General features: G+C 50.4%; 3 protein-coding genes across 6 annotated transcripts in view; 2 read left to right on the top strand and 1 right to left on the bottom strand.

Annotated features, from left to right (window-relative positions):
• The window catches only part of LOC144105434 (rho GTPase-activating protein 1-like), a 168,502-nt gene extending 155,527 nt beyond the window's left edge, over positions 1–12,975 (bottom strand). Inside the window, exons 1-2 of one of the 3 annotated variants that reach the window (XM_077638549.1) lie at positions 12,822–12,975; positions 12,645–12,743 (exon numbers count right to left, since the gene is read on the bottom strand). In XM_077638549.1, coding sequence (XP_077494675.1) covers positions 12,645–12,743; positions 12,822–12,843 — 121 coding nt within the window. In that variant the 5' untranslated portion in view covers positions 12,844–12,975. Of the gene's footprint in view, positions 1–10,864; positions 11,191–12,644; positions 12,744–12,821 lie in introns of those variants that run through there. The other 2 variants (XM_077638550.1, XM_077638551.1) reach the window with 2 other exon arrangements.
• Positions 12,976–13,446: 471 nt separating this feature from the next.
• Positions 13,447–24,113, top strand: part of LOC144105435 (tRNA (guanine(37)-N(1))-methyltransferase-like) — a 33,536-nt gene continuing 22,869 nt past the window's right edge. Inside the window, exons 1-3 of one of the 2 annotated variants that reach the window (XM_077638553.1) lie at positions 13,447–13,989; positions 14,944–15,327; positions 16,780–17,010. In XM_077638553.1, coding sequence (XP_077494679.1) covers positions 13,987–13,989; positions 14,944–15,327; positions 16,780–17,010 — 618 coding nt within the window. In that variant the 5' untranslated portion in view covers positions 13,447–13,986. The remainder of the gene's footprint in view (positions 13,990–14,943; positions 15,328–16,779; positions 17,011–24,113) is intronic. The other variant, XM_077638554.1, reaches the window with a different exon arrangement.
• Positions 13,463–13,957, top strand: LOC144103240 (coiled-coil domain-containing protein 12). The gene has a single exon (XM_077636017.1). It carries the CDS (start codon positions 13,463–13,465, stop codon positions 13,955–13,957), a length of 495 nt encoding a protein of 164 aa, XP_077492143.1.

Below are 24,113 nucleotides of genomic sequence, written 5' to 3'. Positions count from 1 at the left end.
CTAGTATTGCGCCTCCATCGAAATTCGACCGCCGCGGCCGGGATCGAACCCGTCTTTCGGGCCAGCAGCCGAGCGCCATAACCACTGAGCCACCACGGCGGCTCCCGTAGAAAATAAATATTCATAGAAAAGAAATATTCGTGCGAACAAACGTAGGTGCTGGCAGCGGTGCAATAAGCGATCAACTTGAAGCTCTCGAAATACGCCACACTGATGTCTACTGCAGGACACGCAACAGGAAGTCTATGACCGCCAGGCCGCGGGAATATCGCCTCTTGCTACTGCTGACGACAACGAACAAACAACGCCAAATCTCAATCGATGTGAGGGACGACAGTTTTAGCCACGGTCTCCGACATATGGCAAGAAGGCAGAATTCGCTGAACGTGGCCCAACTGTACCGCGTCGCCCAGCCTTGAAGGTGACATGTATGCTGTTACGTCTCGCCTACCTACGACGCGCGGTATAGCCGGCGCGGATGCAACGGACGCCGCGGCTTCGTTCATCGCCGCCGCGACGCCTCCCGCCAAGCGCGTCCAGGCATGTTTCAGTGCCACGTGTCGTCGTGCGTGCGTGTGTGTGTGTGTGCTTGTTTTGCCCACGCTTGTCAAAGCGCGGCAGCCGGGGAGAGGAGCTCCTCAACTGGGAGGCGAGGAGGTCTGACCGGCGCCGGCCTGGCGGACGCGCCCGTCACGCCTGAACATGTTCAAGCGTCGCCGTATCGGATGACTCTTCCCAAGCCGTTCCCTCTTGCCCTCGACTCCGAGGGTATAAAAAAAGACAGCTGCGCCGGACGCGAGAGAGACTTCGATTCCTTCCTTCGAGTAACGTGGTCGCCCTGACCGGCTGCTCTTTTGCGATGCCAGAATAAACAAGTTGTTTTGTTGCCAGTCGAGTCATCCTTTGCCGGGACCTTCGGATGTTTCCAGCTTTGCCCCAGGCCGCCAGGCCAACGCTACCCTTGGGGCTTACAACCCAAATGCAACAACTGGTTGCCAGCGGTGAGATCCCGACAACGGAGGCCAGCAGCGAAGATATGCGGTCAACTGTATGCTGAGCAGCACAACGACCATCCGGGAGCAGTGCAACGAGCCCTGTGTGATGACTGGTTGCCTGCAGCGGAACGACTGCGCTGAATTCGTGGCTGCGAGGTTTGGTGAGTGCGGGACTTTCTTCTTCTGAGTTTTGCCAGGCTTTTGTTAGTGTCAGAAACAGAGCTGGTAATTGTGGTTGTCGTTGCTGCCGGGTTAGTTTGCGGCAAGACAATAGTAGGCAGTAGAGAAAGCAGCATTCGGAGCAGCCATGGATTTGAAGTCGTTGCGCAAACCGAAATTGCTGGAGCTTGCAAGAGAGTTGGGTCTTGATGTCTCAGACAAACTCAGAAAACCAGAACTGCTAAGGGCGATTCTTGAGTTGGAGGCTGAGGATGACGAGCTGTCGGAATGCCTTGAGACCATTGAGGAGAGGGAACAAAAAGAGAAAGAGGAGCGCGAACGTAAAGAACAAAAAGAGAAAGAGGAGCGCGAACGTAAAGAACAAAAAGAGAAAGACGAGCGCGAACGTAAAGAACAAAAAGAGAAAGAGGAGCGCGAACGGAAAGAACAAAAAGAGAAAGAGGAGCGCGAACGTAAAGAGCAAAAAGAGAAAGAAGAGCGCGACCACGCTTTAGAAATGAAGCGTCTCGAGGTAGAGATGGAACGCGCTCGTAATGGAAGTCAGGCACACGGTGCAGGAGAACGGGTATCGTTCAAAATGACTGACCTGATGCGGCCGTTTAAGCTTGGAGAGGACATTGGTTTGTTCCTGGTTAACTTTGAGCGAACGTGCGAGAAGCAGGGGTTCTCTCGGGAAACGTGGCCACAGCGCTTGCTCACTTTGTTACCCGGCGAGGCGGCCGACGTAGTCGCTCGCTTGAAGAGAGAGGAGGCAGAGGATTTCGACCAAGTGAAATCGAGTCTGCTAAAAAAGTACAGGCTGTCAGCGGAGGCGTTCCGTCGGAAGTTTCGGGAAAATGAAAAAGGCAGAAATGAGTCATATACAGAGTTTGCCTACAGGCTTATGTCAAACATGCAGGAGTGGCTCAAAGAAGAGAAAGCGTTTGGTGACCACGAGAAAATTCTGCAGTGTTTCGGGCTGGAACAGTTTTATAGTCGGTTACCTGAGAACGTGCGGTACTGGGTCTTGGATAGGCCAGACGTTAGTACAGTGGCTAAAGCCGCCGAGCTAGCCGAGGAGTTTGTGACGCGTCGGGCTCGCGGAGCTAAGGACGGTCAAAAGGGTGAATTTGGCTCCAAGTCTGAGAGGCCGAAGTTCACACCCATGAGAGCAAGGGGGGACACGCGTAGTGCGGATGCGAGTGAAAGCAGTCCGACCGAACGTAAGGAGACGGCGGCAGCCGAAGCCGAACGCAGAAAGCGGTTCGAGGCGAGGCAAGCGCGCGTGTGTTATACGTGCCAGAAGCCGGGTCACTTTTCGGCGCAGTGTCCAGAAACAAAAACAAAAGTCGTTTTTTTGTCATTATGCAGCACTGACGAGAACATGAAGCTTCTCGAGCCTTACATGCGAGACTTCCTCGTGAACGGGAAAGAGTGCCGAGTGCTTCGTGATTCCGCAGCTACAATGGATGTAGTTCACCCCTCTTACGTAGAACCCGATATGTTCACGGGCGAGTGCGCATGGATCAAGCAAGCCGTGGAAGCTCACAGCGTGTGTCTGCCCGTAGCAAAAGTGCTCATTGAAGGACCTTTCGGAGCAATTGAGACGGAGGCAGCAGTGTCATCTATGCTGCCCCCCCAGTACCCGTACCTATTTTCGAACCGGTCCGATCACCTCCTGCGCGAGAAGGGTCTTTTGTTTGGTGAGGCTAGCGTTCAGGCCTTAACCAGATCGAGAGTTCGGGAGCTCGCTGCAAAGGCGGTAGTTGCGGGGCCGACGTTGTCGAGCAATGAGAAAGGGTCGGAGGCGCAGCAAGCTGATATTCAGAGCACGTCCGAACTGAATAAAATTGAGCCTGTAGCGCTGAAGGCACCAGGTACTGGAGAGGAAATGCCCGACACGGGAAAATTAGAAGAGCTATCTACAGATTTGCTCATCGCGCCTACGTCCGATGGACTTAATAGGTTGCTAAAAGTCAGCCGGTCGGCTTTGATAGCAGAGCAAAAAAAGGATGGCAGCCTAGAAAACATGCGCTGCAATGTCAAAGAAGGTATCGCCAAGAAAAATGTTCGTTTTGTGGAAAGAGGTGGGGTCCTGTACCGGAAGTATCTAGACCGCAGAGGAGTCGAGTTCGATCAGCTGATCGTGCCTCAGTGCTACCGTCAGGATCTGTTGCGCTTGTCGCATGGCGGTTCGTGGTCCGGACACCTAGGAGTTAAGAAGACTAAGGACCGTCTCTTGCAAGAGTACTATTGGCCAGGGTGTTTTCGTGACGTAGAAACCTTTGTGAGGACATGTGACACCTGTCAGCGGGTTGGCAAACCAGGGGACAAATCGAGGGCGCCGTTGAAGTTGGTACCTATCATTACGGAGCCTTTTAGACGGCTCGTTATTGATACAGTGGGACCTCTGCCGGTAACAGCCACGGGGTACAGACACATTTTGACTGTGATCTGCCCAGCGACAAAGTTCCCTGAAGCAGTGCCGCTTAAAGATCTCAGCTCAGTTGAGATAGTCAATGCACTACTGTCCATATTTGCGCGAGTTGGTTTTCCTGCGGAAATCCAGTCAGATCAGGGCACAGTGTTTACCAGCGCTTTGACGACAGCCTTTCTCGAAAGGTGTGGGGTAAAGCTGTTACACAGCTCAGTGTACCACCCACAGTCGAATTCCGTTGAGAAGCTCCACTCCGTCATGAAGCGCGTGTTGAGAGCATTGTGTTTTGAGCAACAAAGTGATTGGGAGCTGTGTCTGCCTGGGGTGATGTTTGCATTAAGGACCGCGCCGCATGCGGCTACGGGGTTTTCGCCAGCTGAGCTGGTGTACGGTCGCTCGCTGCGGTCTCCGCTTCGCATGCTTCGAGACTCGTGGGAAGGCAGGGGCGACGACCCAGTCGTGGTCGAGTACGTGCTTAGTCTCCTCGAACGCTTAAGAAGGGCACAGGAGTTGTCAGGTGAAGCAATGGCAAAGGCCCAGCAGAGAGCCAAGGTTTATTATGATCGGACAGCCAGGGCCCGTCGTTTTGAGGTGGGCGATGAGGTGATGATATTGCGCACATCGCTAAAAAACAAACTCGACGTGCAGTGGGAGGGCCCAGCACGGATTGTTCAAAAACTGTCGGATGTTAACTACGTGGTGAGTCTGCCAGGAAAACGGAAAGCACAGCAAGTTTACCACTGTAATCTGCTCAAACCCTATAGACAACGGGAAGCAGTGGTGTGTATGATGGTAAACGTTCCCGAAGAGCTTCCGGTCGAGCTTCCGGGACTAGGCTCAGTGACGAACAGGGAAGACACTGATCAGGTCATTAGTGACTTAATCATTAAAGCACCGCTGTCAGCTGAGCAGAGAACCGAACTACACCAACTCTTACAAGAGTTTCAAGGTCAGTTCTCTGAGAGGCCTGGTAGGACTTCTGTCCTTACTCATGATATAGAACTTACCTCGCCAGAGCCAGTACGATCCAAGGCGTACCGGGTGTCACCCCGCCAGCGCGATATTATGGAGGCTGAGGTAAAGAAAATGCTACAGCTCGATGTTATTGAGGCGGGTGAGAGTGATTATACCTCCCCTTTGATTTTAGTTGAGGTACCGGGCAAGGAACCTCGTCCTTGCGTCGACTACCGCAGGCTTAATTCTATCACTAAGGATCAAATTTATCCGATCCCTAACATCGAGGAGCGCCTTGAGAAAGTTAGTAGCGCTCAGTTTATTTCCACCCTAGATCTTGTCAGGGGTTATTGGCAGGTTCCACTTACAGAGGAGGCTAGTAGGTATGCGGCGTTCATTTCACCAATGGGAACATTCCGTCCTAAAGTTTTGAGTTTTGGTTTGAAGAACGCGCCATACTGCTTTTCAAGCCTCATGGACAAAGTGTTGCGGGGACAGGAAGAATTTGCTTTACCGTATTTAGACGACGTAGCGATATTCTCCGCATCCTGGTCTGAGCATATGGCACACTTGCGGGCAGTGCTAACCCGCCTGCGCGAAGCGGGCTTGACAGTCAAGGCTCCCAAGTGCCAATTAGCACAGGCAGAGGTTGTCTACCTCGGTCACGTGATTGGACAGGGTCGTCGCCGCCCCTCTGAAATAAAGGTGGCCGCTGTGCGAGACTTCCCGCAACCGCGCACGAAGACCGATATTCGGTCGTTCTTGGGTGTCGCCGGCTACTATCAGAGGTACATCCCCAGGTACTCCGATATCGCGGCTCCCCTGACGGATGCTCTAAGAAAAACAGAGCCCCAAACAGTCGTCTGGAGCGAGACAAAGGAGAGAGCTTTTAGCGCCCTAAAGAGCGCCCTAACAAGCCAGCCTGTGCTACGATCGCCAGACTATACCAAAGGGTTCGTTGTTCAGTGCGATGCTAGTGAGCGAGGCATGGGCGTTGTACTGTGCCAAAGGGACAATGGAGAAGTGGAACACCCCGTCCTGTATGCTAGTCGTAAGCTGACCTGTCGTGAGCAGGCGTACAGCGCCACCGAGAAAGAGTGTGCGTGTCTCGTGTGGGCCGTTCAGAAATTGTCATGCTACCTAGCCGGCTCGAGGTTTATCATTGAGACGGATCACTGCCCTCTCCAATGGCTGCAGAACATCTCTCCCAAAAATGGCCGCCTCCTGCGCTGGAGCCTCGCTTTGCAACAATATTCCTTTGAGGTGCGTTACAAAAAGGGGAGTCTCAACGGTAACGCCGATGGCTTAAGTCGAAGCCCCTAACGTAGGAATCCGCCTCAAAGTTGTTGGTTACTGATGTTTTCTTCCTGAGGCAGGATTTTTAACATATTGCTTTTGTTTAGTGTTTCAAAGTGATTATGTGCTTTCTAGTGCAATTTTCCAATTTGTGGACGCGTTCTGAGTGCTGCTTGACTACTGTAAGGAACTAGGCAGTAGTATAAAAGGGGAAAGAGCCTGGCAGAGCTTAGTGAGGGTTGTCTCGTGCTTGCTGACTGAGCGGTTGCGTTTCGGCGTAGTTCTAACGCTTGCTGGGAACGAGCACAAAAATGGCAACTCTCCCGAAGTGACTTTACAGTGTCCTATGTGATCCTGAACCCGAGAACGAGGCCTTCTCTGTGCGCTGCGCTCAAGCAACGTCGAGGGACGATCGGTTTCGATTACGAGCATCATCGAGCGACATCCCTCTGGACAGCGGATGCAGTCCCCTGACCATCGGGATCTCCTTCTCCCGGCGGGGCGGTCTGTTACGTCTCGCCTACCTACGACGCGCGGTATAGCCGGCGCGGATGCAACGGACGCCGCGGCTTCGTTCATCGCCGCCGCGACGCCTCCCGCCAAGCGCGTCCAGGCATGTTTCAGTGCCACGTGTCGTCGTGCGTGCGTGTGTGTGTGTGTGCTTGTTTTGCCCACGCTTGTCAAAGCGCGGCAGCCGGGGAGAGGAGCTCCTCAACTGGGAGGCGAGGAGGTCTGACCGGCGCCGGCCTGGCGGACGCGCCCGTCACGCCTGAACATGTTCAAGCGTCGCCGTATCGGATGACTCTTCCCAAGCCGTTCCCTCTTGCCCTCGACTCCGAGGGTATAAAAAAAGACAGCTGCGCCGGACGCGAGAGAGACTTCGATTCCTTCCTTCGAGTAACGTGGTCGCCCTGACCGGCTGCTCTTTTGCGATGCCAGAATAAACAAGTTGTTTTGTTGCCAGTCGAGTCATCCTTTGCCGGGACCTTCGGATGTTTCCAGCTTTGCCCCAGGCCGCCAGGCCAACGCTACCCTTGGGGCTTACAACCCAAATGCAACAATGCATGAGCGTGATCTACGCCATGCGCACAAATGGACAGCGCTGCGGTTGCGGACAGCGTTGCTTGTCTGCCCTACGTGCACCCTCTTGCAGGTGAGTGGAACGCTGCAAACCACACCAGTTGTGCACCTTCTGCACGGAACAGAGTTGGTGCTCGATAGCGCATACCGGCTTTTCCTTTTTTCACCATCATCGGAGAAATGTTCGATCGCTTGCTGGGAGCGGAGAAGAGCACGCCTGCGCTGTGTCATGCTCGCTGCCTTCTTTGGGTTGTGAACATGAGGAATCACTTGGGTGCGCTTCCTCTGATCGCGCTGTTCCTGTTTCGCAGTGCCCTTTTTCGTTTACAGCAAGTTCTCTGAAACCGCTGATATAGTATCTGCGGGGAAGTTTAGCCTGCTTGCATTTGGTGTGGACACGTTCTTTTTTTTCCAAAGCAGCATTAAGAGAGTTCATCGCAATCCCTCTTTTGACTACTTTCGAGTGAGCACTGCTGCAATACAAACACCTGTTTCGAAAAACCGAACATCTTGGGTGCGGAAAAGATCAGGTAGACAGACAGATCACACAGGCATATCATATCAGACTAGCAGGCAGTCAGTGTGTCAGCATGCCGTCATTAGTGATCAATGATAATGAAATGGCATCTTTGGAAACCCGAGTTTTATTTCCACGAGACTAATCGAAGGGATGCACGTAAGCTTTTTTTCAATAATGTATCAACTGGAAGTGCAGCGCTCGTCCAGCCGTGCTTGTTCGCCATCCTAGTCCCTCGATTCTTCTACTGTGTACCAACTGACCGGAACATCCCAGCTTCTGCAGCGTTCACCCCAAGGGATGCCCATGTGCTGTGCATGCGCCAACGGCGTCCCTGGAATGTGCTACGCCGGTCACTGCGCAGCTCATCGCACCGTCGGATTGAAAACATGGGCGCGTCGCATCATTTCGGGTCGCAAAGATTTAGTACCACCCGCAAAAAAATACCCGGAGTTCCCGGGTTCGAACCCGGCCGCGGCGGCCGAGCTTCGAAGGAGGCGCAGCGCAAAAGGCGCCCGTGCGACTGTGCGATGTCAGTGCACGTTGAAGATCCCCAGGTGGTCGAAATTATTCCGAGGACCTCCACTACGGCACCTCTTTTCTTTCACGCCCACCTTTCTCCCCCAGCTGCCTTACAGCGCAGTTCGGGTGTCCAACGACATATGTGAGACAATTACTGTGCCATTTCCTTTCCCCAACCAATTTCAAGGGTCCCACTGGAATATTTCACTGCAACACGCAGCTATAGGGTCCATGGCAACGCTCACTGGCGCGCGACCGCAGCGATGCTTCCACATTTCCCCATCTAAATTCATCCTGCTGTCTATACCATTTACTCGTGAGCAAAACACGCACGAAATTTCCGGGAGTCCCTATCTTGGCATCGTCCCACGTTCTTCCTTTTTCTCGCATGTCTGTTCGTTGTTCTTTAGTTATATGGCAATATCAGTGTAACTTTACACTGCTAGAACAGTTACGTCCGTCATTTTTCTCAGGTCAGTATATTTCAACTACGTGCTTCTGTGTTTTAATTTTTTTCCTCTTCAAATTGCCTGATGTTATGTTATGGTGTCATGTTGTCAGCTGTTGTCACATATATGTAGGGGTAGCCACCTCGTCAAGCTGCCCCTTAGAGCAGCCTTTTCTGACTGCCCCATCCTTATCTAAAAGGAAAACATCGAGTCGCTTCGCCGCTGCGGTGAATGCGACGACGACCATGTAGTACAGCACCTGGTTGACTGGCCAGTCAATGCATGCGTGCTCCGGTCTGCAGAGGCGTCCAAAGTGATTGGGCAGACCGTCTAATATCAACAATTGCTTACTGCTAATCAGATACAAACGGAAGGAAAAGATGTTGCTAGCCCCGGGATCTGCTATCGAAGCCTGAAGCACCTGGGCAGCGACCAGCGGAAATCAAAGGGTGAAGGAGAGGGGGAAAGAAAGAGGGGAGCGATAGAAAGGGCAGGGATAGGGTGACGCTGAATACAATTATTATACAAGCAGTTTCAGCTAAATGTAACCAAGTTTTTGAAAAATATGGAGCGTCCTAAGCGAGTGAAACCAACTTGGTTCTTCTGATGGCCGCACGGCCTAGTCTGGAGCACTTTTTTTTTTTTCCGTTTAGGTTTAATCTAGCGACTCCGGCTACGAGGGACGCCTTAGTGGAGGGCTTCGAAAATTTCGACCAGTTGGCGTAGCAGAGGACGCTCTCCCTTCGTGCGCATGCGCGAACTTTAGCCGTGTTGCGCGCTTATGGCCGTTATAAGGCGCTGCCCAGCAGTTATTAATTTGTAAACATTTTTTTTTCTGCTCGATTCTTCTCTAATTAAAGTGCGTTTGTCGTGTACTGCCATTCAGAGGTGCTTGGGCCCAGTCAAGCTGCTTTTTAGCAGCTTTTAGCCCTTGCATCTCTCTAGGATGTAACTTGCATTCTGGAAAAATAAAGCGAAATGAAATGAAAATGAGTACGGTCGACACTCTCGTTATATTATTAAAAATCAGGAAGGCTGTACACTCTCTCACCATATCTCGTTTCGAATTTCGCGACATGCGTACAATTTCCTTCCTTCTTTTCAGGTGACTCGTTAATAGAACGCGGTCCCGCAGAAAATGCTGCGTTTTTGGTTCGCTATGTGAACCCAGCAGCCGCCCTATCCGCATCGCTGTTATCTGCGCATCGTGGATTCTAGGCAGCCGGCGATAAGACCGTCGTAAAATGAGGGAGGCGTAAGGCAATTAGGTCAGCGTTCGAGAGCCATCCGAGCGAGAAGCATGATGCCCGAAACGAACAGCGCGCAACGTGCGGAGCCCCTCGCGAGCGAACCTGATCGCGCTCAAGCAGCAATCAAATCTCTCACGGTCTCGAGTTGCCCTACCGAGCGCGAGCATGAGATAGCGCAGACGGCGCGCGCCACTTCGTTTCGTCTGCTCGCTTTCCGAGCATCTACATGCCGCACGCGCTGCTCCACGACAGGTGCTACTGCTACTACTAACTACGGGCGCTGTCGAGTCGACAAGGGACGCCGTCAAAACACGAGGGGCGCCAGGAAACAAGCCGAAAACAAGCGCGGCGGGAGAGCGCACCGGCCAAAAGTCACGCAGGGGCACGCTCGCAACGACGACGAGCTCTTTGACGCTCCAATGGTTTCATCCTTGGAGAACGCGCCGCCGGAACAGGAGCGGCACCGGTCGCCTCCTCGCGACACTGCGAACATCGCTCGAACTGCAGGGAAGAGCGATTGTCGTTTTGTTTCTCCCGAGCCGCGCGGATGAACCAAAGAGCGGCCACACGATGGGGCCAGAAGCGAGTACACAACCCCCACCCCCAATTACCCCGCCAATCATGGTCTGGCTGCGGTGACCTAGTTGAAAAACCGAGGAGAGATTGCCTCGTCTGATTGCTTCGTTGCTCGTCGCTGTCTCCAAAATTATATACGTGGGGTCAGACCAGGAAATATGCCGAACGGCATACATTTGGTACGAGCGCACCGAACGGACGTGCGGTGCAATCATTAGGATCGCCAAGAGATCGAGATGAGCTCGCCCGCATCCACGGCTGGCCGTCAACTTTAGTGTTGCGGTGCCGAGAGGGCCAGCGGCAAGCATGGACACATCATGAACGGCTTTGTTCTACGCTGCGGTACGAGTTATTAGGCCACAATAAAACTGGTGCAAATTCAGTCGCGTTGCCCAAAACCGAAACATCGCCATTGGAAGTGCTCCCAAAGAGCGCTTGATTCGGTCGGAGCCCCTCTCCGCAGCGACGGCACGCATCGAGCTGCTGCGGAATTCATGAGCTGCATTCCGGAGCTCTACCGTCGCGGCGGATTAGGTCCCAACGAGGCGTTTAATCCGAAGCCTGTGAGATGTCACGATCGGCTTAGTCCTAACGCCGAATTCGGGGCTTTTTAGCATGCGCGAACCCACCTGACAGCCGCCGACGGTTCCGCCCGTTGAGGCGAACCGGAGAGTCTTCCATGCTCGCCGTTTCAAACGGCGCATCCGAGTGGGGATGTTCTCATCGCTGGTAGATTGAGATGACCGTCCGTCGAACGGAATATCCACTCACGGGACTTGGTAAAGTCGGCGGTCACCGAAGGGACAACACAAACGAGCACGCACGCACCACGGCTTCGGATCAAATCCCACGGCTACTGCTTGCCTGGCGTTGCGCTCGCTACGGATAGCGGAGCGAAGGAGCAGGCAGTGGGCAGAGCCGTTCCTGCCTGCGCGAGCTGCGCTTCCTTCAGTTCATTCAAGCCGTTCCCACGACGTGACGTTTAGCCTCGTTTGTTGGCCGCAAGTTCACTTTTTCCCCGCAGCTAAAAACAACACAACCTCAAACCCCTGCCAAATGGCGCTGCTAGTCACCTAACGCCGAAAATGGTGCTCTTGCAGCGCCGCAATTTTGTGCGTTTTGCACGGTGAAGGGGCAGCGGTGATTCGAGGAACTAGGCGCAAAAAGAAGAGTTGCGGGCGGCTCATAAGGCCTGTGGGTAACGCTGAGCACGCTGAGTTAGCTCACAAGGGTTGGCAAACAAACAAGTGCGGCAAAGCTTCCGCTGATTCGTCGTCCCGCCTTTCCTGCTTAATCGTTTCTCTTCCGGTATGTCAAACTGTGCTGCGTCGCGTCGCACTAAAAACAACGCCCTTCCTACGCAATGAAACTTCCACGAATTGATCATGACTGAACTATGAACAGATATATGTGACTTCCTTGCTCGATTCGCCCAGCGCGCAATTTCAGTAATGAGAATATGCAGTTCAAATCTGTGCGTCGTCTGCTACTCGCCCGCGGGCTTGGTTTGGGTTTGCAGACGACCATGGTCTCCGCCTACTGCACACTCACGGTATCCACGGCAAGCATGTACCGTGAAGGTTAACTGGGAGAGTTCCAGAAACGCCGTCGCACTAGCACGGGCGTAAAACAGCGGTATGTTGGGCTAGTTGGCAATCGATCCTCGTTTCGCAAGTAAAGCGCGCAACATAGAGGGGCCCAAGTCAACATCCTCTAGACTAGCCCAAGCACGGGGTAAAGATTAGCGGCGACGATCTAGCGAATTCCGTCGCGGTGGCTGAGTCGTTATGGCGCTCGACTGCTGGCCCGAAAGACGCGAGTTCGATCCCGGTAGCGGCGGTCGAATGATGGAGGCGTAATTCTAGAGGCCCGTGTACTGTGCGATGTCAGTGCACGTTAAAGATCCCCAGGCGGTAGAAATTTCCGGAGCCCTTCACTACGGCGTCCCTCACAGCCTGAATCGCTTTGGGACGTTAAACAGCCATGAACTCATATACTTACTTGTCAGAGTGAGGCAACCCCGCCCCTCCTCTCCCATCCCCTTTCTGCCGGCTCTTCGCTCTTACCTTATTCTTCCTTTCGAGCCCATTCACGGCGTAAATAGGGGAAAATTTTCAGAGGTAAACGACTTCACTACGGCGTCCCTCACAGCCTGAATCGCTTTGGGACGTTAAACAGCCATGAACTCATATACTTACTTGTTATTATTATTATTGTACTGTATTCAATTTGTGAAAATGAATTTATCATTATCGATAATAAAGAACGTATAAACTTTGTGACACTTCAATTATATAGTCTGGCAAAAAAAAAAAAAACGAAAGAAACTCCAGCAAAGCTATGTGGCTGTTCGTACGAGATATTAACACACTGCAGCGCTCTCTGTGATATCGGAAACTAGTTACTCACAACTATTCAGCAGTGACTCAGACGACGTCCACATTTTCACGAGTTCGAGTTCGAGAAGCCACGGTGCGGTGTTGTTAGAGCCAGCTGCAGAACCGGGACCTAGTTTTAGTTAATTAAAATTGTGCTCAGCTTGGACAACAAAAGAAAAGCGCGGACACCATGCGCGTATATATTTACCTTGATAATTAGATACCGTCATCTTAGCGAAGGCCTTAAGCCACGTTGCGAAAATTCACTCGCGAGTGGAGAAGCGGCTATAAAACCGCAGTTATTCGCTGTCAGAAGCACATATACGAAGCTGCACCAGTCCGGGCAGGCAGCGCGATTTTCAAGAGAAACAAAGCTAGCACAAAGCGCTATTGCCCGCTTGCACATTTTATTGATTCGTTCGGAATGAGGCAAGGGTGATAACTCCAGGTTCATTTATCATTCGCGCGGACGTCAGGTATTCTATTGTTTTGTCCCGATATAAACGTGCGTATACGTATTACGTACTCAGCACGCAACTTCTCGGTCGGCGACGCAAAGCCTGAAAAAGATGTCATATCCGTGTACTTTGGAATTAAATAGTCCGAAAGTTTGTCTCACCGGCACTAATGAGAGTATTTGTAAGCAACATTCAGAGCTCGCGTTTACGAAGGAGACAACTACCGACCATATGTTTGATTAGATAACGACGGTATGGCCCCATTCGCCAACCTCAAGGTTCGAGATCAACGTCAACAACGGCGACGGACGATTCTGGCCACGCATTGTTTAGAATTCAAGCATGAATCCAATCTAATCCAATCCAATCCAGCCAGGTTCAGCGGTTCCTGATGGCCGCCGACGAGCTAGTCGGTTCGCTAGAGGAGCAAGCTTTGAAGCGCAAAGAACGCTTGCGCGCTTTGCGCGAGAAGAAAGCCGGCGCAAACGACGCTGGAACAGGCGAAGATAAAGCGTCTTCGCACGAATCGCTGCCGAAGCCCGTGTTTCGGTCTTACAGGCCCGAGGACGACGCTCTGAAGGAGTCCGTGCTGCCCGACGCCTCTCCGGCTGCCATCGAAGAAGAGATCAAGCACAAGATCGCCGTCGGAGATCCCGAGGACCTCGCCAAAGAAGTCGACCTCGCGTCCCTCGCGCCGAGGAAGCCCGACTGGGACTTGAAGCGCGACGTGTCCAAGAAGTTGGAGAAACTCGAGCGCCGGACCAAGCGGGCCATCGCCGAACTGATTCGCGAGCGGCTCGGTTCGACTGCCGCCGGTGGCGACGATCTGGCCAGCGTCGTGAACGCGGCGAGTGGTCCGCAGAACATCGACTCTGACGACGACTGACCGCACGGGTGATTGCGGGAGTCGCATTCATGGTGAGCAGCACAGCATCTTTGCGGGTACACTACGGCCACGTGGTGTCGCGTTGGTAACAGTGCTGGCGTTGTTTTTTCGGCCGTCCCCTCCTCGCGCAGTTACCAACATGGTCGTGAACCAACCAGCCCAACTCACCACTCTTATTAACAACGAGCCGAGCCGTTGCTCGTGTAGCTTAAATCGAGGCTCGGGCACACCTGTTTGTCAGTAATGTCCGGTGGGTTTGCTGTATCAGGAGGCGTTCTGATGAGCCGGATAGGGTGCGCATGTTTGTATTCCCGTCCACACACTGAGCGAGGCCTGTGTGGGTCCAGTTGACTGTTCCATTAGGTTCATTTCAATCCGATTGGCTGACCGTTTGACTCCAGCTGAAACCAATTGGCGTGCACAGTTAGATTCGGTGTTTCGTTTCGACTTGAAGGTGTTTCGCTTCTCTCAGTTCACAGCATGCGAAGAACCTGCGTTTAGAAGTGGTACCAAAGTGGCAGTCCTTACCCGTGCAAGGTGTGCCTTTCTCTGCAGGCTCTTTGCAGATTCACCTCTTCATAATTTACGTTTGCTGGCCTTGCCCTGAGCCGCAGTTTACTTTGATTTATTTATTCTTTTATAGCGGGAACCGAGCAGGCAAGGTGATGACTGACCACTCATGTCATTGGCTTTTTCAGCTGTGTTGCCAGCATTTGGCTCCACACTCGCATCTTGTGGAGCAGATTGACGAGTGGCAGCATTTTAAGTGACATCCTCGCACATCACAAAATACAGGGGATTGGGGAGGTTTCTGGTAAACCCAGAACAAAGCCAAGGAGAACGTTTTCAAGCTGTGCTGCTGAAAATCTACTTTAATGTATGCGATGCTCAAATCTCTGTTGTTGGATGTCATGCAAGCTCTGTGCTGCGTCTCTCTGTGACTGACACCAACACTTCTTTCCATCTCATTTTTGGCCCCCCTGCAGGTCACCCATCGCTTCAGTGTCATTTCTCTCTATTCCCTCATTGGCAAGACATGCTTACTCCAGACCTCTTGCTGGCTAGGCAAGAGCTGGCGACAGCTTAGCACAAGGACGTACTGCTGTGACCGTCCACTCATGTCCGCCATGGCAGCAGTCCAGGACCTCAGTCGTGCTATCCGACCCCCTGCGTGTGTGCTGGGCATGGTCGAACTGAAACGGGAGGCCTTTGACACGGTCGCTTCGGCGCCCAGCTTTGAGGTGGATGTCAAGGATGTCTCAGCTGTCCTGAACCACGTGCGCAAGTACCTCCTGAAGCTGCCAAACTTCAGAGCTGTTCAGGAGGGCTCTGATAGCAACAGAAAGAGATTTCATCTGGACCCAGCCAAGGTGATATCTTCTCGTTTTCGACCTCTCGGTGTCATTTATTCTGGACATCGCAGTCAGCAAGGTTTTATTAATTTATTAATTAATTTATTTATTTGGGAGAAACTGCAGTCTCGGAAGACCAAGCAGGTGTGAGCATACAGATACAAATTTTAACATAGCAGTGCTTTCAGAAGCATACCTGTAACGTGAGCTTGATTCAAGAGAAGCAGGCACCAAAAAATGGCATGCACAATGGCTTATCAAGAGCACAAAAAGCACGTCAACAAAACAAAATTATGATAAGATTATACAGTTCTAACAAAGGCTTAGGAACAAAAATGAATTGAACTGTGATGCAGATGACTTTTTGTTCTGGGCCAGTGTTTTTCTTCTTGGCGATCGAAACTGATGAATCACTGTTCTGTCAGAGAGATAGGAGAGCTATTTCTTTAAGCGATTGCTTCTACAGCCGGTAGAAAGATGCGATGCTGCTCGCCGCACACTCTTGCAAGGTGAAGTGCCATACGCAACAGCTGCGTCACACCAGAGAGATGCCTCACGTCGAGAGCTGCTGTCTCGCATGCGTAATTAGATGAACTGGGACGAAATTTTAGGCGTGCGCATCTCAGGATGCAGGCGCATTACTAAAATTGTACGAAACGGAATAGCCCTCAGAAACAACTGTTTTCAAGTTCTCAACATAGATATGCTTGCTAACTTCAGCCAATAAGAAAGTTAATGAATTTTGGTTAATTATTGAATTTACAGGGGCAATTATAAACCCCAATTTGTATCCGCCTGACCGCATTGCCAACGTGCAGCACTGTGGAGGGTTCAACAATCTGAGCCAATCAGAATGGCATGCACTGCAAAACGTGTTCCTCCTTTCCTTGAGATGTGAGCACCTTTACTGGAAGTGATAGCTTTTTTCATTGCTGCTGTAGTGCTCATGTGGTGTAGAATCTAATTGCGTGAAAACGATTTCTTGGAATTCAGGGCATGTTTTCCTGTAATTGCGAGGTCCTGCAATGTGTGTTTATGATACAATTATTCGTCTCTATTCTTATGGTTCTCTGTTGTTAGCGTGTTTTTTCTTTTATCACAGCTTATTTGTTTACATGGCAAATCACCTGTATTTTTTCTTTTGTCCCCTTTCAATGTTTTATCCCCCCTACTGTAATGCCATCTATGCGTTTTGGCTAGGGCGATAAATAAAAAAAAATATATACATATGGTGCAACAGCACATTGTACAAACAGCGCTTGGAAAGTCGAGAACTAAAAAGTATACAATCTAAGCGCTGTGCACATCAGTGCACAGGTGATGTAAACATTTTCACACAAACTGTTTGAGCAGTGCTTGAGTAAGTGAAGTGGCAAGCAACATCGTCCCACGTTATTCGCCACGCAACCTTTTGCAGGAGTCAAGAATGAGTTGGTTGTCATTATGTTCACAGTCTCCACTTTTGTGCAGGTCTCCATGCTTGACGACATGGACGCAGCTGCTCGTGCTGCGCTGTCAGAGGCCAGGGTCACTGCTCTGGGCGAGCGCCGAGTGTCGCTCTCGTACGACAACTGGACGGCGGAGGATGTGCTGCGTGCCGTCATCGGCCAGCCTGATGCCTCGGGCTACAGCATTGTTGGCCACGTGCTTCACCTCAACCTGCGGGAGCACCTGCAGCCATACAAGAAGCTCATCGGCCAGGTGGGAGGCAACTTTGTCCACAAGGGCCTCTTATACTCCTGTCACTCAGCACATTTAAGAGGAGGATAGGCAAATAATTTTGGTGGCACGTTTTTTTCTTTACAATGATGCAGAAGACACGAACCACCATGTGACCGCTGCATAATATAGTCGATCCCGGATATATCGAATTGTTGCCTATATAGAACAGTTGTAAAATCCTTTCGGGAATCCCATCCCATAAAGAGGTTCTTCACGGGGAAATCCCACAAGCCTGATTGCCCACTGCACACCATCGTGTCTGAGAAAGGGGCCTGGCAGCTATGTGTTGGACGTTTTCTCCAACATCACCTAAAGGGCTTACCTCTTGATGACCCCTTCCTAGTGCGTAGTTCAGACAAAGTGATACAAGAACTAAGACGAGGGCTACCTGGAGCTGCCCAGACAGGCATTAGTTGCTGCGATGATTTTTTAATGCTTCTTGAATTTTATCATTCTTCGACTGCCGTTTTGTATGACTGCTGCTTTTACGTTCAACGTGAAGGCATCTGCACTGGATCATCCTGAACCCCATTTTGAGTGACATTTTTTTGTCGTATGTTGGCAAACGTATCAATGATCCGCTTCTTCTGACCTCTAACATGATTAGGGTATTTCGCTACGTGGACGATTATCTAATTGTACTCACCAGGCTACAAGAACACCACAATAATATGAGCAGGGTAGCTATCTCCGGGAACCTTGCAAAACATTGCAAAAAGTGTAATTACGACACCTGCACCCCTGTTTACGACGGGTGCGCGATCATGCTAGACAGCAAGGTCACTGCATTTAGTTGGAATACTTCCCACGCTTCTTTGACGGACCCGGCGGGGCCATGTTGTCCACAACCCGAGTGTGCACCACACCGCTCGTCAAAAACAGGCAAAGATAAGGCACTTTTCGGTCAAAGCGGCGGAACCGCCGGACGCAATCACAAAACGGCAAATGGATGTAACTTCATGAAGACTGTGTGAAGACTGTGCGCCACTCGGTCGACGCAGTCAGAGAAACCCAAATGATGAAACGGCGAATGGCGAACATATGGGACCCGCCACGGTGGCTCAGTGGTCAGGGCGCTCGGCTACTGATCCGGACTACCCGGAACCCGGCCGTGGTGGCCGCTTTTCGCTGGAAGAAAAACGCTAAGGCGCCTGTGTGCTGTGCGATGTCAGTGCACGTTAAAGATCTCCAGGTGGTCGAAATTATTCCGGAGCCCTCCATTACGGCACCTTTTTCTTCTTTTCTTCTCTCAGTCCCTCCTTTATCCCTTCCCGCCGAGGTGTGAGATAGCTCCTGCACAATTTCCTTCCCCCAACAACCAATTTTCAACGTTTGGGACAAGCGATAACTGCCCGCAACAACGTCGGCAACAAAAGCAAGTTGATGGCGATGACAATCCGGCTGCCACCTTGAAGTGTCAGAGGCTGCGTTCCAGTACTCTATAGACGTCTAGTGTGACGTCTAGGAAGCCATCTACATGTCCATGTATTGGAACTTGTCTACTGCTCACGCCGCCTCGCGGCATAATAATGTAACTAAAGCTTATGAACAGTTGTACTGCAATTTTTCTCAAACTGAGCAATAACGATCATTAAAAATGTGTTTTCAACAAGTTCGCACATTTTTTCTGCAATGACTTTGCGTGTAAACCGGACTGGTGGATGCGCCTATCGGTTAGTCTACTCGCAGGAGACGGGGCCGCTCTTCGAAGACGACGCTAAATACGTATGCGATTATTCTTTTATTGTTGATGCTAAACTGTACATGTTCCTCGTGCGTGCTCGCCCAGATGGTCCTGTAAACATAACAAAGAATACGAAAGACTGTAATCAATATGCGCGAAATGCGATACGGCTAATATACACTGCAACAGGAAAACACATGCGTGCCATTAGACCTGCTGTCTGCCGTACGTGGTACTCGGACACGGCGAGAAACCTAAAGACATCAGCGAGATTTAATCCTGCAAATACTAAAATCAATTCGCAACGTGCCGGTGTGTTTGTTCTCAGACTGTAGAGATAAAAAGAATGTACGCGAAAGAGTTGATGCAACTAATACAGCAACAGAAAAACACATTTGTTAACCGTCACGCCAGCCATCTTAATGCCCGTCGAGGAACCCAACGAGAGCGACGAGTATTAATCCCTAAAATCAAGGTGCTAATTAAGATCCGGCATCTGACGATGCCGGATCACGTAAACAGACTTACAGTGTCCGCTGCTGTAGCAAAGCTCTCAACCGCACGATTTTCTCCTGCGTGATTCACTGCTAGGAATCGCACATCCATGAAGATTAATTACCCACTAATTTGCGTACCAAATAACATAATGGAATGACTCACATTTTTCCTTTCCTATACTCCGTGTACAGTCCGACGCCCGCAAGAGCACGACTCGCTCATCCACGTACATTAGCTCCACCATCTTTAGACAGCAAGTTAGCCTGCATCGATGTAGACTTCGGCGAAGCAGTCATCTTAGACGGCTTCGTGAGAAATGGAACGCGTCCCAAGATGGCGGCTGTCCAGCTAGACGTCTAAGTAGCCGTCTACTTGGGAGTATTGGAACGCACCCAGAGATCGCAGGGACCTCTACTGGCAAAAATGAGGTACCGAAAGTATGTCAAGCCAATCCAACTGCAGCGAAAATCCACCTCAATCTATGGTGGCGCCTTTTGCGCTGGCGAAAAGCCGATCAGATGGCCGATTTTGGCCCGCAGGCGACTGAAATTAGTCCGAAATATCGGAACTTTCGGACTTTTAAAGTCCGAAATATCCGTCGCGAATATGTATACGCTTCTACGGGGTGACTGACGGTGCCTCATTGAAGTCCGAAATATCCTAGAAGTTCGAATTATTGGAGTCCGAATTACCCGTCGCCTACTGTAATGCCCACTAATCCAATTTAATTCATTTTCTGGGTTCAGATTCCACTTGTGGCGTGTGGTTGTGTTTTCTGCTGCTTTCTAACCAATTATCTTTCAGGCATAAACTGTTTACGCTACTGATTTCTCATTTATCAACAGCGCAGATTGAAGAAGAAACATTTCCTAAACGCTTTCCTTGGTTTCGGTGACTGCTGGCAACCTTCAGTGTGCATGTCATAACGAGCCCCTCATTATCCTGCCCTTACCTGCTCACTCACTAACATGACATATAAGAAACAAGCACTTTTTTTTTCGGGCCAAACAGACACCTGCCTCCAGTGCAGTCCATGCTGTGATTGTTCACTTGTGGCTATTGCGAGTTAGGCAGTTGGCACCTAGGGCATCCTGACTAGCACAAAAGCTGTTTAAGGGTCCCAACTAATATAATCCAAAGCATTCTGTATGGACGACGGCGGAGAATAAAATTGCTGTTTTAACTATACAACACTTTATAGTGGTTGAACACAAACTAAACAGGTGTTATTTCTAGCCTACAAGCGAGAGACCAAAACACACTAGTCTGTGTAGCTTTGATTCTGTTGGCAATTCGCTTTGTGCGATTACCTTGCAAGCAGTCGACATTTAAAGGGCAGCTCTGGGTGGTTTTCAAGGTTATCACATTCTAATTAAACAGGCTGAGCGTTTTTCTCTCATTCTCGATTCCTTCCAGCAAGTTTGGAAGCCTTGCAACATTTAATTACAGCGCAAATCGATTTTAATGCTTATTGTTTCCATGGCCTCATTTCAGGTGATTTCTGCTGCCAACACTGCATTTTCAACGGTACAAAAAATTTTGAGGCTTTTTTTTTGTAGTTTCAGGCGTTGTAGAAATGATCCATCGTTTTATGTTGCCACTTCAGCCATTCAACATGTGGTCAAGTGTTTTTTCTAGCAATATTTGTGGTATCACAGCTACAACACTCAACGAATTGTCCTGGTCGTGGACTTAGCTTCAGTTGTGGTTTGCTCTTTTTGCAGTTTTAAAATGATTCTCCTCGGTATTACAAAATACAGTTTGTTGCAGCAGAGAGAGGAGACCATGTCATGCGACTACCAAATCAGAATGATTGGAAAACCCCTGCAGTTGCTTTTAAGCTTATCAGTGAATGATTTTTCAACTCATTTTAAATCATCATTGTCATCACCATTAGCCTGACTACAGCTACTGCAGGGCTAAGTCTCCTCCCATGGCTCTCCAATCAACTCTTGTCCTTTGCCAGCTGCGCCCACCTTATGCCTGAAACCTTCCTAATCTCATCCACCCGCCTAACTTTCTGCCGCCCCCCGCTACGCTTGCCTTCTCTTTGAATCCTTAATGATCAGCGGTTATCTTGGCTTCGCATTACATGCTCTGCCCAAGCCCATTTCTTCCTCTTAATTTCGACTAGGATCTCATTAACCCGCGTTTGTTCCCTCACCCACTCCACCCGCTTCATGTTGTTGGTACTATTTATGTTTAGCATTATTCCAATAAATGGCATGGATACATGTACATCCTTTGTTAAAAATATACAGTCCAAAGGTTTTGCTCCTGGACCGTGCAGTGTGACTTATTTTGCATCAACAATGCTCCAAATCTCTCAAATAGGAGACCACTCACCCTTACCCTTTGGAAGCTTTGGATTTCTAGCTGTGCTAGAGTACCTTGCTACTTGCCTTATAGACCGTTTACAGCACGCGGTTCTTCGGTTTGAGACCAGATGGCACCACAGGCGCGCCAGGAACACAGCGCCATTATGGGCCTCGTAAGTCGCCAGCGTGTACGCCTCGATGCAGCAGTAGAAATATCGTGGGCGGCTGCAGAATGTGTTCTTTCTACGAATATGTGGAAAGGCAGTGGAAATACGTGCTGTGTTGGGGATTGCAAGAATTGCGACAGAGAGTTAAAGGTGCGGGAATCGATCGTTTGCGATCATCATGGAACCGAACTGCACAAGGACGTACTGCCCCTGTCGCTCCCGCTCGGCATGCACCCTTTCCGAACGGGTGAACGCAACAAACACGCTCGCCAGCGCTAGATAGCCAATATAGGAAGAAATGTTTTGATCTTCAAAAACCTGCAAGGGAAAGTGCACAAGATAGTGGCATGAACAAGCTGTTCCGCCAAAACTGTCACTTCGTGCTTTCAGATGCTGCGCACTTGCGTCCGCATGTGTAGTGAGACCCCATTGCTCGTAAGTTAAGGTGTGCAGCGATTAATAACAGGAGCGCCCAAGGACGAATTAGGAACGGAAAAGAAAGATGACTTACGCTCCTACATACCGTTACTGCAGATTGTGCAGTGCACAGCCGCGCGAGCGGACAATGCTTACCGTCAGTCCGTGTATTACATGATGTCTTGGTGCTACTGTAGAACTTCGGTCGAAATATCTAGCGCGGTTTTCGTGGACCATATTTGGAATAAAGCGTTTGCGTTACGGCTGCTGTGCTGGGTGGTTGTCATTTCCTCGCGGTCCATGCGAGACAGTCAATAAGAATGACCTCGCAGGCAAGCATTTAGAGTGAAGCTGATTACTTACCACCAACGAGACCTCGAGCATTTTCATGTTCACTTATCGAGCGTGGAGCGTACCACAATTTTATATGTGAGGTTGACATAATTGTGCCTTCGTGTAGTATTAACGCATTTCCAAGCGCACATTCTAACAATTATATCAAGGAATCCTTCGAAATGATTGCATGCCACCTTGGGAAGACTGCTTGATGTATGGTACTGCTACCATGATACATACCTGCCAACTCTTCCGATTTTTTAGTAGAATGTACGAATTTTGACTTGTATTATGATATTGCGAATCTTGCCTGAAATATTATAATCTAAAATTTATTTGCGATAAACGTTTAAAATTCTGTAAAAAAAACACACTGTTGCCGGTGTTAACCTTCTGCCGCCACGAGAGAGGGATGTGTATATCATCTGTGAAATGAGCAGCACCTGGAATACTGTAGAGTAAAACTTCATCAATTTGAATTAAATAACCATTTATTCCTACTTCTCAGCCTCGGTTAATTCAGATAATCCGCGCTGCCGTCACAGTCCTGCCGAACGTCCCTGTAAGACTGGCAACGGGGGCTCCTTTATTCGGACGCCCAGGGGCTGGCGTCGGTGAATTCTGACTGGCTCCCAAAAAGTGGTGCCGTGTCGCGCTATTGTGACGTGCATGACTAACCGATCGCCCAAAGGTTCGTCCTTAGGCCTGAACTGCATGTTACATTTCTTATCGGTGCCCCTCTGACATGCGCGCAACTGCAGATGTTTTCAGTATTGGCAGGCCCCGGCCAGTAGGCCGATAGAGAGTCTGGCTGCGTAGTTTCATTTTTGGAACTTCGCCGCCAGCCCGAAGTGTCGGCGGCTATCGGCTCCGCTTATCAGTCAGCCGAGCTATGCGCCGTTTAGAACGACGATTGCATTATTGTGGACATTTCTGTATGCTTGTTCGTTTGTCGAAAGCATGTTAATGGCCGCTGCAGCAAGACTGGGAAACAACTTCGAGCGGCCCTCAATTCAGTCCGCGTGATACCTGCGTTCTTCCAGCGTGCTGAAATTCCGTGCTCGTCACGTGCTGTTCGTAGTTTGTGCATTTCCTCACGTGCGACGCCACGTGTGAACAAGCTTCAGCGCTATCGCGTCGTGGACTGGCGACGAAACGCGATGTTTAAGATAAAAATTGTGTGCTGGCTTGGCTGCCCCCCCCCCCCCCCCCCCTCCCCCCCCCCCCCCCCCCCCTTAGTCACCAGGGCTTTACGAATTTGAAAGCCCTGAGGTTGGCAGGCTTGTTGATAGTTAACATTTGTGTGTCTATTTATTTTTGTCGCCGTTCTGTGTTTAACAAATCAGTAGAAAATATTTTTGGTTTCCTAAGCACCACTAACAGGTTGTAAACAAATGTGTACTATGTGCACGTGACCGTTTTAGAGCAATGTCTGCATGCATGTTCACAATACAACAACGAGCTGTGCTGTCGCAGGAGTATTAAACCTTGCCGTTTTAGATAATAACAATAAAAAACATTCAGCAAAGCCTTCAGTGGATGCAACACTCAGGCGATCCATTCCTTGGCGTGAAGAGGGAGAGCTGAGCGGCTCTCCGCGACATGAAGCCCGATCACGTTTTCACGCCACAAGTGTCCAAATTAGGGCTCTCATATGTCCTT

The sequence above is a fragment of the Amblyomma americanum genome, chromosome 9 (assembly GCF_052857255.1).
Source record: "Amblyomma americanum isolate KBUSLIRL-KWMA chromosome 9, ASM5285725v1, whole genome shotgun sequence".
NCBI lineage: Eukaryota > Metazoa > Arthropoda > Arachnida > Ixodida > Ixodidae > Amblyomma > Amblyomma americanum.
The sequence above is the reverse complement of the archived record's forward strand: the minus strand, read 5'-3'. Positions and strand labels throughout refer to the sequence as shown.

Bases quoted from the DNA above. Each gene is read 5' to 3' on its own strand.
- LOC144103240 (XM_077636017.1), top strand. From the start codon at position 13,463: ATGGCCGCCGACGAGCTAGTCGGTTCGCTAGAGGAGCAAGCTTTGAAG.